Source organism: Bufo bufo, chromosome 1, assembly GCF_905171765.1.
Source record: "Bufo bufo chromosome 1, aBufBuf1.1, whole genome shotgun sequence".
NCBI classification, from domain to species: Eukaryota; Metazoa; Chordata; class Amphibia; order Anura; family Bufonidae; genus Bufo; species Bufo bufo.
Genome location: NC_053389.1, coordinates 462399665 through 462416206, shown reverse-complemented (window position 1 = coordinate 462416206; position 16542 = coordinate 462399665). Strand labels below are relative to the sequence as shown.

At 47.3% G+C, this 16542-nt stretch overlaps 1 protein-coding gene across 2 annotated transcripts in view; it reads right to left on the bottom strand.

Moving 5' to 3' along the window:
- TMTC3 (transmembrane O-mannosyltransferase targeting cadherins 3) overlaps window positions 1-16542 on the bottom strand; it is an 81839-nt gene that overhangs the window by 27737 nt on the left and 37560 nt on the right. The window contains exons 7-9 of one of the 2 annotated variants that reach the window (XM_040408604.1): window positions 14396-14648; window positions 12420-12568; window positions 1034-1157 (exon numbers count right to left, since the gene is read on the bottom strand). In XM_040408604.1, coding sequence (XP_040264538.1) covers window positions 1034-1157; window positions 12420-12568; window positions 14396-14648 — 526 coding nt within the window. The remainder of the gene's footprint in view (window positions 1-1033; window positions 1158-12419; window positions 12569-14395; window positions 14649-16542) is intronic. The other variant, XM_040408614.1, reaches the window with a different exon arrangement.

The window sequence follows — 16542 nt, the reverse complement described above, 5'->3', positions numbered from 1 at the left end:
GGGCTAGATTTCAATGGGACCCTATGGGTGACATATTACACTGTATGGCATCTGTTAAAGGAAATCTAACACCTGGTTAAGGCGCACTAAACCACTAGCATGCCGCTATGCAGCTGTGGATTAGAGTCCCAAACCTGCCCATATCAAATCTTTTGCACCTAAAATTCAGTAAATGATGGTGTAACCTTCCAGAAGAAGAGTCTCAGACTCATCTTCAACACCATCGGGTGCATGTGCATTGTGCGTATAAAGCCAAGGATGGTACACCTAACCTCGCTGTGCATGCCTGGGACGTGTACGGTAGTTACATAGTCATTCACTGAACCTTGTAGAGCTGGATAGGATGGATAGAGCCAAGCTTAGTATCCCCAATCTCTGCAGCATAAAGGCATGCTGGTAAAAGGTTCCCTTCAAAAATGTGTAGAACGCATATCTCCTGGTATATACGTTAATTGGAAACCTTAAAACGTGATGTGAACAAAGGCTTAGTCCTATGGAAGGTCTGAGCAAAAGTTGTTCACCAAAAGTGGAATTGGATTCCATTAAAGGAAAGCACGGAAGCTTTTGCATGGAAGGGATCCAAACTTGGGACCGCATATTTAGCAAGTATATAAGAGTTGCTGTACTAATACAGATGTAGCAGGGTTAACACACACACTCTTAATTCAAATTTCTTAACTCAGAGTTATCTTGAAACAAAAGCCATTGAAAAGCAATTGGCATTTGCTTAACGCATTTAGTTTAGATAACGTCTCATAAAGCATGTGTGTTAACTTTACTACATCTGTAGATGGCAAAAATGTAAAAAGACATTTGCAATAAAAAATTAAATAATAGGGACTGCTGAATCTTGCTAGAATCATTAGTTTCTACAAGTGCAGAGAGGAACTATACAGAATCAGCTACCGGGATGACACTAATTACAATAAAGCCAATAAATATTATTACAATATTAATTTATTACAAAACATGAGAATACATTTTTGTCTCGAGTGCAACAATACATTTCAGAACAGCCGGAATAATACACTACCTTTAAAGCAGACATAAACAAAGTATATTCAGACTCCCAGTCCCAGTTCCTGTTGAAGGTTTTCACGGCGTGAGTGAACAGCACTAAAGCTAAAAATATCCAGGATAACTTTCTCAATCTGCTGCTATATTAATAAAAAAAAGAGAGAGTACAAAGTAAAGGAAAACATACAGTGAACGTAAAAACATGACATAAACATCAAATAAAATGCATATACTTTGAAGTCGCGTGTATGTAACAGATCCATGGAGAATAGAACAACCAAGAACACAACCCAGGCATGAATAAATGGTGTGTGCCGAGTTCTAGTTCCAGAACAGTCCAAGTGTCTGGAAGTTACAATTAATCTTCAAATCTTGATGGAGAAAGAGTAGCTGGTATTCATATTACACAGAACAATAGCATCGTATCAACCACCCTGGGTAGAAAGGCATGCACATTGCATTCCTGTATCACCACAGAGTCTTGCAGAGGCCCAACAGCAAAAACATCATGCCACAAAACCTATGGCCCATCTAGAGCCGAAGCCAATTTGTTTCTGCAATTAGAATCCTGTCCGTTCAAGACATACTTATTTTACTTGTTAAACTTTGCCCCTCATGATGGGGAATGAACTCTTATCTGTAAAACAAGACTGGTGGTCTTCGGGTTATTCCACAAAACCATTTATCAACTGTTCACAGGATAGCTGATAAATATGGGATCATGGGGACCATCTGACCACTGTGACCCTGCACGATCCCAAGAATGAGGGACACAGAGTGCCAACCCTAAATGGAGTCACTTCTATGGGACCGACAGCGATGTCTATGTCAACCCCAGAGAAGTGACTGGAATGGTGGACTGACGCACACTACTGCTTTATTTAGAGAGGGGACTTTAGGTCCGTCGTTCTTAGGATAGCACAGAGTTCCAGTGGTCAGAACCCATGTGATCTGATATTTTTCACCTATTCTGTGGATAGCTGATAGTTTCAGTGGGATAACCTATTTAAAAGGAGGATTCCACCATTAAAATAATCGGATATCAGATGGTATTTAATAAAAAAATAATAATAATTGGGGGAAACATTCCTAGACCCATGAAAACAGGAAGTTGGAGGGTGCAGACGCTGACCTACAACCACAGAGCAGACAGCAAAGTTGCCCAATTTTGCTAAGGAAAAAGACAAATGGACAAAGTAAGCAGTTATTTCACAAATAAAATGCTATTACTATATGTTTTTTTTTTTTTCTGAATACTATCCAACATATGATTAAATGATAGGTCATCAGTATCTGATTGTGGAGGTCCGAAACCTGGTACTAGGGATCGACCGATATTGATTTTTTAGAGCCGATACCGATAATCTGTGAACTTTCAGGCCGATAGCCGATAATTTATACAGATATGCTGTGCATTTTCATTTTTGAAAAAAATTAAGATTCCTACACAAATCTGCTGAAAATGAACATGTTTATTGTTAACGTGTAGCCTTTTTTTGAAAATCTTTTCTTCATTTATACTTAATATTTTTGGTGTTTGTTTTTTTATTTATTTATTTTTAACTAACTTTTAGCCCCTCCTTAGGGGCTAGAACCCTTGTCCTATTCACCCTGATAGATCTCTATTAGGGTGAATAGGACTTCACACTCTCCCTGATGCTCTGTGCTTTGTGCACATGGGAGCAGGGAGCTGACTATGGCAGCCAGGGCTTCAGTAGCGTCCTGGCTGCCATGGTAACCGATCGCGCTACCAAGATAACCTGCCCATTCATTCATATGCAGGCGGCGGGTGCTGGCTGCATTATCATATAGCCGCACCTCTATGAGCGGTAGCTGTGGTCCGCGGCAGTTAACCCCTCAGGTGCGGCAGGGGTTAACTGCCACGGATGGCAGCTACTCGTCATAGAAGTCGGGTGAGGCTATATAATTTGGCAGCCAGCTCCCGCCTTCTGTTTAATTTGAATGAATGAGTGAGTTAACATCATTGGTGGCGCAGTGACCACAGCCCCTCCCCCCCTCTTTCCTTTCATTGGTGGTAGCGGCAGCAGTGGCACGGGGGGGGGGGAGAGACACTTGCTCCTTCTCCCCTGTGCTGCTGAGGGAACACAGATCGCGCTGACAGAATCCATGTTCCCGATTCGTTATCGGCATATTGGCAAAATAGATGCCGATAACTTTGAAAATCCTGAATATCGGACGATCCCTACCTGGTACCCTCATCGATCAGCTGTTTTAGAAGGCACCGGCGTTCCTGTGAGAGCCGCAGCCTTCTCTGTGCTTACTAAGCACAGCGTTTTACATTGTATAGTGCACTTTGCTCCATGGAACTGAATGAGGCTTAACGCCATACCAAGCACAGCCACTATACAATGTACGGCACTGTGCTTGGTAAGCTGCAAGAAGGTGCTGTGAACATCGATGCCTTCTCAAACAACTGATCGGTGGAGACCCACTAATCAGATACTGATGACCTATCCAGGGGATAGATGAATGTAAACGGTATCAGCAGCATCTCACATCATTGACTTTTATTAGGACTTCAAAGCAACAATACACATAGCAGCAACGTTTCGGCTGATAAACAGCCTTTGTCAAACCTGTTCACATTGTATTACATCGACATATTTATGGTAAAAACAAGTGCGCCACCCCCATACAGATTATCCAATTACAGGTACTGGTATAATCCGACCAATGAATATACACCTTCTTTCCAGCCCCTCTTTAGCCTAATATGCATCCATGTCTCACCTGAATGCCAGCCAATCACACTACAAGCCAAACTGATCGTCACATGACAACCGACACAATATGTGTAGATCATATCATCAATTAAACCATTCGGCGTCCCTCACTACTGTGTGCGCATGTACGCACAGCTGTCCAATCAACTACGTCATACTCTATGTTACCTCCGATGCGTCCGTGGGTCCGCCTCTCAGCATCACATCACTCCGTCCTCTGCTGTCGACGTCATCAGGCCGCGACAGGCGCATCCGGCTACATCATCACAGCGCCGACGTGCAACAATCTGACCTCACAGAGGGCGGCCCGAGGTTACCATGGCAACCCACAACGCCATCAGAGGCATCTAGGTGTCTACAAATGCCCCATAAACATAAACTCAAATCAGCCACCTATGTATATATACCCCAAAGTTGTAGCGATCCACACTATATAATATAGATTGAGGGACATAAACGCCAAACTACCCAAATAATTATTCCTGGGGATAGGACATCACTATCAAAATCCCGAAAAACCCCTTTAAATGGTTTAGGTCCACCCTTTGAACACACCATAAGGTTACAAACAAAATAAAAACATTTGTATATACATTATATAACTTATATTCATTCCACTTCTACAGGCGAGTGTTGAATTTCTCTCTCTGCTGGTTACGAAGCTGAAATCTACCAGAATCCCCTGCTGGCTCACTCTCTATGTAGACAGGGTTTGCTTTAGCGATCTGAATTCTGACCAGGGTGGATAAAAATCAATGATTTTTTTTATTTAAATCAGATTTTTTTTTATATATATAAAATGCTTTTTGAGGAAAATATATTACCATCCAAAGGTTATTCCATCATGAAATAAAGAATCATTTTTTAATTATGGAGTTTAAAGAAGACCTTTCACCAGAATAAAGTATCTAAACTGACTATACAGACGTGTAGAGCGGCGCCCAGGGATCTCCCTGCACTTACTGTTATCCCTGGGCGCCAGGCTATGAGCTGAGCGCTGCGATTGGCCAGCGCTACAGCAGGGGAGAAGGAGACCCCTGCAGGTTCCCCTGGGTGGAGCCTAACTATGAACATACCGGAGGCTATACCGGGAGAACGGAGCGGCGCCCGGGGATAACAGTAAGTGCAGGGGGATCCCTGGGCGCCGCTCTACATGTCTGTATAGTCAGTTTAGATACTTTATTCTGGTGAAAGGTCCTCTTTAAGGCTGTATATGTGTAATTATTTTGGTAAATAAATTCCATTAATCCATTCACAATTTCATGCTCTTCCAGAGGTTTTTGTAAGATTATTGGGCAGTTTCTCTGCCTACAAGATATTATCACAGATGCTTGGTTTACTTTTGCAGTTCTCAAAACTGAATTTGACTCTTCTTCACAGCAAAAATTTTATAACATGAACAGGGTTGAGAAAAAGACCTTAATCCTTACTTCTACAAACCTATGAATGCAGAATCAACCTAATCAAACTAATATGAAAAGTTGTTTAAATCTTCATCTACTTGCATATTATAAGTTATACCAGCAAGAATTAGTCTTTATGTAGAAAACTATGATTTAAATCAAGCCCTACTGACTAGTGATTTAAATCAAATCCACCTTGATTCTGAAAAGTGTAGTATTTACAGCAAGGAAAAACTACTTATTCCACCGAGCTCAGATAAACGGTTAGGAATGTGACTGACAACCTGTTTGTCAACAATTTTCAGAACAACGAGTGCAGCTCTGGAATACAAGAGAGGCCGTAAATCAGGATAAAGGACAGAATAAAGTAATGCAACATATCTTCAAATTGTCAAAAAGCCTGCTTTCACACGGCAGTGTGTGGCAGGTCAAATGCAGTCTTCGTAATGGCCACAACTCATCTGACCCAAGCTCACTGCATCATAGATCACTAGGATTGAAGGAGTTGGGTTCACATGAGCCGAAGTCAGTCCAGGAAATGCAGCCATCACATGGACCACATTTCATGGGCCGTGTCGAAGCAACTAAAGCAGGTCCTGCTGCCAGAGGACCGCCATGTGCCGCTCTATGCTGCTGCCAGATCATTGGTATTCTCCCCTTGAAGCATTGCTCAGTAGTACAGCAACCAATAGAACATGATCCAAAGAAGAACATGGGTTGCACATCCACATACTATGATCCACTGCTTCTCAGCCTCACTTAGATACTTTATACAAGACCGCAAAGCGTGCTCACCTTTAGTGGGTACTGACTCTTACCTGAAGCAGCACCATGTGGCGACCACCACATCACCTGGTGTGGTGAGACCTAGCAGTCCTACAGCACACCCCGGCTGTCAGGCTAAGCCACCAACCCACAGACACAGCACAGCACCTGCAGGTGGTGAGACCTAGCAGTCCTACAGCACCCCTGCTGTCAGGCTAAGCCACCAACCCACAGACACAGCACAGCACCTGCAGGTGGTGAGACCTAGCAGTCCTACAGCACCCCTGCTGTCAGGCTAAGCCACCAACCCACAGACACAGCACAGCACCTGCAGGTGGTGAGACCTAGCAGTCCTACAGCACACCCCGGCTGTCAGGCTAAGCCACCAACCCACAGACACAGCACAGCACCTGCAGGTGGTGAGACCTAGCAGTCCTACAGCACCCCTGCTGTCAGGCTAAGCCACCAACCCACAGACACAGCACAGCACCTGCAGGTGGTGAGACCTAGCAGTCTTACAGCACACCCCTGCTGTCAGGCTAAGCCACCAACCCACAGACACAGCACAGCACCTGCAGGTGGTGAGACCTAGCAGTCCTACAGCACCCCTGCTGTCAGGCTAAGCCACCAACCCACAGACACAGCACAGCACCTGCAGGTGGTGAGACCTAGCAGTCCTACAGCACCCCTGCTGTCAGGCTAAGCCACCAACCCACAGACACAGCACAGCACCTGCAGGTGGTGAGACCTAGCAGTCTTACTGCACCCCTGCTGTCAGGCTAAGCCACCAACCCACAGACACAGCACAGCACCTGCAGGTGGTGAGACCTAGCAGTCCTACAGCACCCCTGCTGTCAGGCTAAGCCACCAACCCACAGACACAGCACAGCACCTGCAGGTGGTGAGACCTAGCAGTCTTACAGCACACCCCTGCTGTCAGGCTAAGCCACCAACCCACAGACACAGCACAGCACCTGCAGGTGGTGAGACCTAGCAGTCTTACAGCACACCCCTGCTGTCAGGCTAAGCCACCAACCCACAGACACAGCACAGCACCTGCAGGTGGTGAGACCTAGCAGTCTTACTGCACCCCTGCTGTCAGGCTAAGCCACCAACCCACAGACACAGCACAGCACCTGCAGGTGGTGAGACCTAGCAGTCTTACTGCACCCCTGCTGTCAGGCTAAGCCACCAACCCACAGACACAGCACAGCACCTGCAGGTGGTGAGACCTAGCAGTCTTACAGCACACCCCTGCTGTCAGGCTAAGCCACCAACCCACAGACACAGCACAGCACCTGCAGGTGGTGAGACCTAGCAGTCTTACAGCACACCCCTGCTGTCAGGCTAAGCCACCAACCCACAGACACAGCACAGCACCTGCAGGTGGTGAGACCTAGCAGTCTTACAGCACACCCCTGCTGTCAGGCTAAGCCACCAACCCACAGACACAGCACAGCACCTGCAGGTGGTGAGACCTAGCAGTCCTACAGCACCCCTGCTGTCAGGCTAAGCCACCAACCCACAGACACAGCACAGCACCTGCAGGTGGTGAGACCTAGCAGTCTTACAGCACCCCTGCTGTCAGGCTAAGCCACCAACCCACAGACACAGCACAGCACCTGCAGGTGGTGAGACCTAGCAGTCCTACAGCACCCCTGCTGTCAGGCTAAGCCACCAACCCACAGACACAGCACAGCGCCATGTGAAAAGATTTCAAAAGCTAAACCTTTCAATATGGTTTTAGAAACCAAATTCAAACAAAGCAGGCATTAACCCTTGTGTAGTCTCCTGCCAATTAAAAATACTTGGGTCAAATGAGAGGAGTGCTGATACTACGAAAAAAGACAAGGCAATGAAGCAATATTCTAAACTGAAGCGAAAAAATGTGCATCACACATCCACATACCATGCATTCATCCACTGCTCCTCAGCATCATATTTTTGTAGTATGTCCCCTTATTTTTGAGTATTTTGTCCCCCATTTTTTGTTTTTTCAGCACTCACCCCATTTCTCTTACGGGGTTTTTAATTAGCTGGAGACTGCACAAGGCCTCTTTCACACGAATGATACAGATTGTGTCTGATCTGTTCAGGGAAAAACGGATGGCCAGTTTTGTGTGCGATTATGTTCAGTGTTTCAGTTTTTCTCAAGAACATGAAAAAAAAAACTGAACAACAACAATCTACATTTCCTAGCAACCATCAGTGAAAAACGTTTTTAATCCGGATGCAATGCGTTTTTTTCACGGAAGTCCTATTCACTTCTATGGGACCAGGACAGCGTGGAAAATACAGAATATAGAACATGCTGCGATTTTCACGGAACGCAGAAATGATGAAACGACGGTCATGTACACAGACCCATAGAAAAGAACAGGTCAGGGTTCAGTGCGGGTGCAATGCCCTCAATTCACGCATCGCACCCGTACGGAAAATCGCTTGAGTGAAAGGGGCCTAAGGGTTAATAAACTCCTACTCTGTCTCAGTTAGAGTGCCTTCCCACGCGGCAGACTTTCTGGCAGAAAGTTCCGCTACTAAAAATCTGTTCCATTAATCTGAATGGGGCAACAAGCACATGGATTTCCGCAAGCCCCACTGAGGCGAATGGAACTGATTTTCAGTCGCAGAATTTTCTGCCACAAAATCTGCCACCTGTGAAGGCACCCTTAAGGTTTCTGAGACCATATGGAGAGGTGAGCTTTTAGATCTGTTCACGTGATGTGGTGCTGTACCTGTGGAATGGAGGAGCCCAGTGCCGCGGGGCTTAGCTTATTAGCAGAGGTGTTCGGCAGGTTTCGCCACCTGCAGGTGCTGGGTTGAAGCGGCAGTGACTGCGTCAAATTATAGTAGGGACCCATTTAAGAGTCCACCTTGACATGGTGAGTGGGCCTATGTATTTTTGATCAAAACGTAACTTAAAAAGGACCTTTCACCGATGATTACGCTATGAACTAGCTATACAGACATGTAGAGCGGCGCCCGGGGATCTCACTGCACTTACTATTATCCCCGGGCGCCGCTCTGTTCTCCTGCTATGTCCTCCAGTATCTCCGTTCCCTAAGTTATGGTAGGCGGAGTCTGCCCTTGTTCTTCTGTAGCGCTGGCCAATCGCATTGCAGAGCTCACAGCCTGGGAGAAAATAACCTCCCAGGCTGTGAGCTCTGCGCTGCGATTGGCCAGCGCTAGAGCAGAACAAGGGCAGACTCCGCCTACCATAACTTAGTGACTGGAATCTCCGCCTACTATAACTTAGTGAGCGGAGATACCGGAGGGCATAGCGGGAGAGCGGAGCGGCGCCCGGGGATAATAGTAAGTGCAGTGAGATCCCCGGGCGCCGCTCTCCATGTCTGTATACTTAGTTCATAGTGTAATAATCGGTGAAAGGTCCTCTTTAAGTGCCTCGTGTACAATTTATAAATTATGGTGAGAACCTCACAGGGGTCTTTTTTCCTTCCTCTGGATCAACTTGCAGGATAACAGGCCGAACTGGATGGACAAATGTCTTTTTTTTCTCCATAATTTGCTAACCAACAGAATATGCCACCATACATTATTTTTTCTGTCCGAATCATCAGTAAAACACCCCATATTAAGTGAAGGACATATGGAGGTACGGTATGGCTTATATGGTGATAACTGACGGTCGTGGCGCTCCCAACAGCATGAACTTTCACAACCAACTTGTGCTTAGGCTAGGTGCCCATCTGTGTTATTGTATTCCGGTAGTCTGCATGAGGTGGTATTTTTCAGGGCAGAAGGCCAGCAATCATGCTGGAAACCCGACGGATCCCACTATAGTGAATAGGGATCCCCAAGCCCTGGTAGTGTCCGGCTATGCTGGAAGGTAATTCCGGCAGCCTGCTCCTCTGCCGCAACGTACCAGAATACGGCAATGCAGATGTGGACAGCGCCTGGAGCCGACCTGAATAAACCTTATACATTAGTGGTCAGTGTACCTCTTCATTGTAACAGGATACAATACATACTGGTCATATTTTCCTCACTAGTTTCTAGACTTTTTTTTATTCAAAGAAAAAGGCATCAGAAATGGAGGAAACATTTACTGGCGTTAACTACGAAAATGTTATGCATATTTAAACAGCGGTCACAGACAGAAAGGGTACTGGGATGAAGTAATAGTCATGCAGATGGTAAACCGTAGCATTTAGGCAGGCACCGCTGGATGGAGTGTAAATGTGCTGCTTAGTCTACAGTTCCCCTTTCAGCCTGATTAATTTTTAATCAAAAAAGGAAATTAGTTTATGCTATCTATATAGTTATGATCCAAAACAGACAGGATGTAATATTGGTCTTCAGCCTAAATTACATTGCGATAACTGATTTATATTAATTAGCATTAGAACGTTCTATAGAAAAAGCTGGATAAATTTAATTTGTAGCTCCCTGTAAGACAGCTGGCCTGGACAAGACATAATGTCTCTGCTATAATGAAGACGTCTTAGCCTTTTCACCCGATGACCGGTAATTTCTCCACATAAATCTCCATCGGTTATTTGCTAACGAACCACAGTCATGCAACTAGTTGCTGAGTCATGTCTTCATATACTGTTAGATGCAAACCCTATGCCATATACATCTATGGAATGTAGGACATGAATTACACAACGGGCCTCATGCATAAAGAAGTGGAGACGCTGTCCTAGGAACCAGATTTTTTTGGATTTTTTTTTTTACAGTGCAACATTAATCTTTTGTATGCGTGAGGACATTGAACATTTGTGGAGTAATGCTGCTTTATAGGTATACGTGGGGAGGATTTCCTGACTGAAACCTCCAATGGATACAACAGTAAGCAGTAGGCACACAGTGGCATCTGTCACATATAGGCTCCTGTAGGTTATTTTACTGGATGCTTCTTGTATACCTTGTGTCTTGCTCTACGGTTTAGTGCTGTGCTATTCCATAAAGCAGAAAAACCCTATACTAACATATACCAGTCCGACGGAAGCCACGAGTAGACTCTTTTGGTTTACATTGGATATATGGGGGGCCATGGATACGCTTTCATGGCACATATGGCAAAAAAATAAATAAAAAATTAAACTAGTGTTGGGTGAACTTGCGATTTGCAAGTTCGGGTTATCTAAGAAGTCCGGAATGGATTCCGCTACCATGGACCATAACAGAATTCTATGACGGCATGCACCATGGAAGCCTATGAGAGGCATTACGTATTGCATCCGTCATAATAGAAGTCTATGCTGGCCATACATAGACTTCCATTATGGCGGAATGCCTCATAGAATTCCGTGGTGCATGCCGTCATAGCAAATCGCAAGTTCGCTTAACACTAACCTTAACTAATTATTTCCATGTATCTTCTCTTAGGTTGAGATATCTCAACTGGAAATGTAACTACTGTTTTGTAAAAAAACAACTCTAGGTCCGTCTACAACAAAAGGACAAACAATCATAACTTGGTATGTGATGTTCTAAAGGGGAGCTCACGGGTCTGTTTTAGTAAGTACTCTCCTTTTTCCAACGAATGAATGAGTGGCAGTGTAAGGCTACTTTCACACTAGCGTTCGAGGCTCCGCTTGTGAGCTCCGTTTGAAGGCTCTCACAAGCGGCCCCGAACGTATCCGTCCAGCCCCAATGCATTCTGAGTGGACGCGGATCCGCTCAGAATGCATCAGTCTGGCAGCGTTTAGCCTCCGCTCCGCTCAGCAGGCGGACACCCGAACGCAGCTTGTATCGTTCGGGTGTCCGCCTGGCCATGCGGAGCCAAACGGATCCGTCCAGACTTACAATGTAAGTCAATGGGGACGGATCCGTTTGAATTTGACACCATATGGCTCAATTTTCAAACGGATCCGTCCCCCATTGACTTTAAATGTAAAGTCTGAACGGATCCGTCTGAACAACTTTCAGACTTAGAATTTTTTCTAAACTATAATGCAGACGGATCCGTTCTGAACGGATACAAACGTCTGCATTATAGGAGAGGATCTGTCTGTGCAGACACCAGACGGATCCTCTCTGAACGCTAGTGTGAAAGTAGCCTTAAGACTGTGTAGTACACATCCTATCGAGATGATGAGTGGCAACACCCAATTAATTTATGTACACATCTCCAGAAATAAAAGAGAAACGGCAGAGGTCCAGCACTTTATTCATTAGGAATAACACTTGTATTCCCAACAAATGATATTCTGGATCTCCTCCTCTTGACCCAAATGTATTTCCATTGTGGGGCGAGTGTCAGTCTCAGAAAACTATAAAGTAAGCAGCTATAAAAGTTACGAGCCATATAGGAGCAATAAAAAATACATGTGTTTCAGCTTAAGAAAACGCACAAATTCTAGAAGCATATTATAGTATTAGATAAGAAGGAAGTCAGAATGTGAAAATTGCTAAACTGAAACATGCATTATATAAAGAAGGTAAATAAACACAGTATTTAAGTCAAAATATGAAAGATTCACACAACACTATATACGCAGTACAAGTTTCTGAAATTTCCTACCTTTTACTAGATAATTTTTTCCAGCCATGGGCTACAAGGATGCAGAATCCCATACTTGGTACATACAATACTCTCTCTGCGACTACAAATCCAACAGGGAAGAACAGATTTGAGGCAGGTATAAAAGGCAGTGCCATTAGGCACAGTCCCTGTGAGAAATAGGACATAAAACAATAAATTCTCATTTAGGAAAGGTAAAATCCAGACCCAACATATATTATTCCGCACACGTGTAAGACTATTTCTCTGACTTTAACACTTCTGGACTGCCTCAAAAAAACAAAGACCTACCGTACTTACTCAAGAAATTAAAGAACTAAACCTTTTTTTCAGAATACAATGCATTCAGTAAACGCCCTGGACCACGTCTGCGGGGGGGTAAACGCCCTGGACCACGTCTGCGGGGGGGTAAACGCCCTGGACCACGTCTGCGGGGGGGGTAAACGCCCTGGACCACGTCTGCGGGGGGGTAAACGCCCTGGACCACGTCTGCGGGGGGGTAAACGCCCTGGACCACGTCTGCGGGGGGGTAAACGCCCTGGACCACGTCTGCGGGGGGGTAAACGCCCTGGACCACGTCTGCGGGGGGGTAAACGCCCTGGACCACGTCTGCGGGGGGGTAAACGCCCTGGACCACGTCTGCGGGGGGGGTAAACGCCCTGGACCACGTCTGCGGGGGGGGTAAACGCCCTGGACCACGTCTGCGGGGGGGTAAACGCCCTGGACCACGTCTGCGGGGGGGTAAACGCCCTGGACCACGTCTGCGGGGGGGGTAAACGCCCGGGACCACGTCTGCGGGGGGGTAAACGCCCTGGACCACGTCTGCGGGGGGGGGTAAACGCCCTGGACCACGTCTGCGGGGGGGTAAACGCCCTGGACCACGTCTGCGGGGGGGTAAACGCCCTGGACCACGTCTGCCTGGGGTAAACGCCCTGGACCACGTCTGCCGGGGGTAAACGCCCTGGACCACGTCTGCCGGGGGTAAACGCCCTGGACCACGTCTGCCGGGGGTAAACGCCCTGGACCACGCCTGCCGGGGGTAAACGCCCTGGACCACGTCTGCCGGGGGTAAACGCCCTGGACCACGTCTGCCGGGGGTAAACGCCCTGGACCACGTCTGCCGGGGGTAAACGCCCTGGACCACGTCTGCCGGGGGTAAACGCCCTGGACCACGTCTGCCGGGGGTAAACGCCCTGGACCACGTCTGCCGGGGGTAAACGCCCTGGACCACGTCTGCCGGGGGTAAACGCCCTGGACCACGTCTGCCGGGGGTAAACGCCCTGGACCACGTCTGCCGGGGGTAAACGCCCTGGACCACGTCTGCCGGGGGTAAACGCCCTGGACCACGTCTGCCGGGGGTAAACGCCCTGGACCACGTCTGCCGGGGGTAAACGCCCTGGACCACGTCTGCCGGGGGTAAACGCCCTGGACCACGTCTGCCGGGGGTAAACGCCCTGGACCACGTCTGCCGGGGGTAAACGCCCTGGACCACGTCTGCCGGGGGTAAACGCCCTGGACCACGTCTGCCGGGGGTAAACGCCCTGGACCACGTCTGCCGGGGGTAAACGCCCTGGACCACGTCTGCCGGGGGTAAACGCCCTGGACCACGTCTGCCGGGGGTAAACGCCCTGGACCACGTCTGCCGGGGGTAAACGCCCTGGACCACGTCTGCCGGGGGTAAACGCCCTGGACCACGTCTGCCGGGGGTAAACGCCCTGGAACACGTCTGCCGGGAGTAAACGCACTGGAACACGTCTGCCGGGAGTAAACGCACTGGAACATCTCTAAGGGGAGGGGGGGGGGGGGGGGGGGGGGGGGTGATGGCCTCTGTAATTTCACTCTATGAAGGGAGAGTCCAGTAGGGCAGATTGCTCATCTGTCAATTTCCACAGGGACATATTCCATAAAGGTTGTAGGTGCACAGGGTTATGGGACATATTTTAACCATATTCAAATCATCTGTAAAAAAAACTTACCATAAGCACAGTTTTGGATGAGTCGCCTGGATATCGTACACTGTATATCACCAAGCTTCCCAGAAAGAAAAAGAATAACAGTGTGGTCAGATTCCTCACATCCAAGCAGCTTTCCACGAGAGGAATCGTTCCCATTGTCCAGTCACAGCAGAGTTCAGATGGATTTAGCAGGAGCCAGGCATTTACCGGCAGGAGGTAATTGAACGTCAGTTGCCTTGCAGGGGTCGCACTGACAGCAGCAGGATTATCAAACCTGGTACAACATAAAAAAATTAATAGAAATTATTCTATGCTAAAGCAACTTAAAGGGGTTTTCTGGGAGTATGATACTAATGACTTCTCCTTAGGTCATCAAAATCTGATCGGTGGAGTTGCGATACTCAGCACTGTATAGTGGCTGTGCCTGGTATTGCAGCCCAGGCCCGTTCACTTAAATAGGACTGAGCGGCACCTAGGAAGAGGCGGGAGCACTCCCCAAAATGCTGTGGCCTCTCTAAAGAGCTGATTTGTTTCTAACTCCCGGAGCCATTACTTCATTTTTCCGCCTACAAAGACATATGTGGAAACCATTATACACTGCATATTATGTAGTGGGAAGATGGATAAATAAAATCCAAATGTGGTGTAATTAGGAAAATAATACACTGCTCAAAAAAATAAAGGGAACACAAAAATAACACATCCTAGATCTGAATTAATTAAATATTTTTCTGAAATACTTTGTTCTTTACATAGTTGAATGTGCTGACAACGAAATCACAAACATAAAAAAAATGGAAATCAAATTTTTCAACCCATGGAGGTCTGGATTTGGAGTCACCCTCAAAATTAAAGTGGAAAAACACACTACAGGCTGATCCAACTTTGATGTAATGTCCTTAAAACAAGTCAAAATGAGGCTCAGTAGTGTGTGTGGCCTCCACGTGCCTGTATGACCTCCCTACAACGCCTGTGCATGCTCCTGATGAGGTGGCGGATGGTCTCCTGAGGGATCTCCTCCCAGACCTGGACTAAAGCATCTGCCAACTCCTGGACAGTCTGTGGTGCAACATGATGTTGGTGGATAGAGCGAGACATGATGTCCCAGATGTGCTCAATTGGATTCAGGTCTGGGGAACGGGCAGGCCAGTCCATAGCATCAATGTCTTCGTCTTGCAGGAACTGCTGACACACTCCAGCCACATGAGGTCTAGCATTGTCTTGCATTAGGAGGAACCCAGGGCCAACCGCACCAGCATATGGTCTCACAAGGGGTCTGAGGATCTCATCTCGGTACCTAATGGCAGTCAGGCTACCTCTGGCGAGCACATGGAGGGCTGTGCGGCCCTCCAAAGAAATGCCACCGCACACCATTACTGACCCAATGCCAAACCGGTCATGCTGGAGGATGTTGCAGGCAGCAGAATGTTCTCCGCGGCGTCTCCAGACTCTGTCATGTCTGTCACATGTGCTCAGTGTGAACCTGCTTTCATCTGTGAAGAGCACAGGGCGCCAGTGGCGAATTTGCCAATCTTGGTGTTCTCTGGCAAATGCCAAACGTCCTGCACGGTGTTGGGCTGTAAGCACAACCCCCACCTGTGGACGTCGGGCCCTCATATCACCCTCTTGGAGTCTGTTTCTGACCGTTTGAGCAGACACATGCACATTTGTGGCCTGCTGGAGGTCATTTTGCAGGACTCTGGCAGTGCTCCTCCTGTTCCTCCTTGCACAAAGGCGGAGGTAGCGGTCCTGCTGCTGGGTTGTTGCCCTCCTACGGCCTCCTCCACGTCTCCTGATGTACTGGCCTGTCTTCTGGTAGCGCCTCCATGCTCTGGACACTACGCTGACAGACACAGCAAACCTTCTTGCCACAGCTCGCATTGATGTGCCATCCTGGATAAGCTGCAATACCTGAGCCACTTTAGTGGTAGCATGAGACGGAGTCTACAACCCACACGAGTGAAAGCACCGCCAGCATTCAAAAGTGACCAAAACATCAGCCAGGAAGCATAGGAACTGAGAAGTGGTCTGTGGTTACCACCTGCAGAACCACTCCTTTATTGGGGGTGTCTTGCTAATTGCCTATAATTTCCACCTGTTGTCTATCCCATTTGCACAACAGCATGTGAAATTGATTGTCACTCAGTGTTGCTTCCTAAGTGGACAGT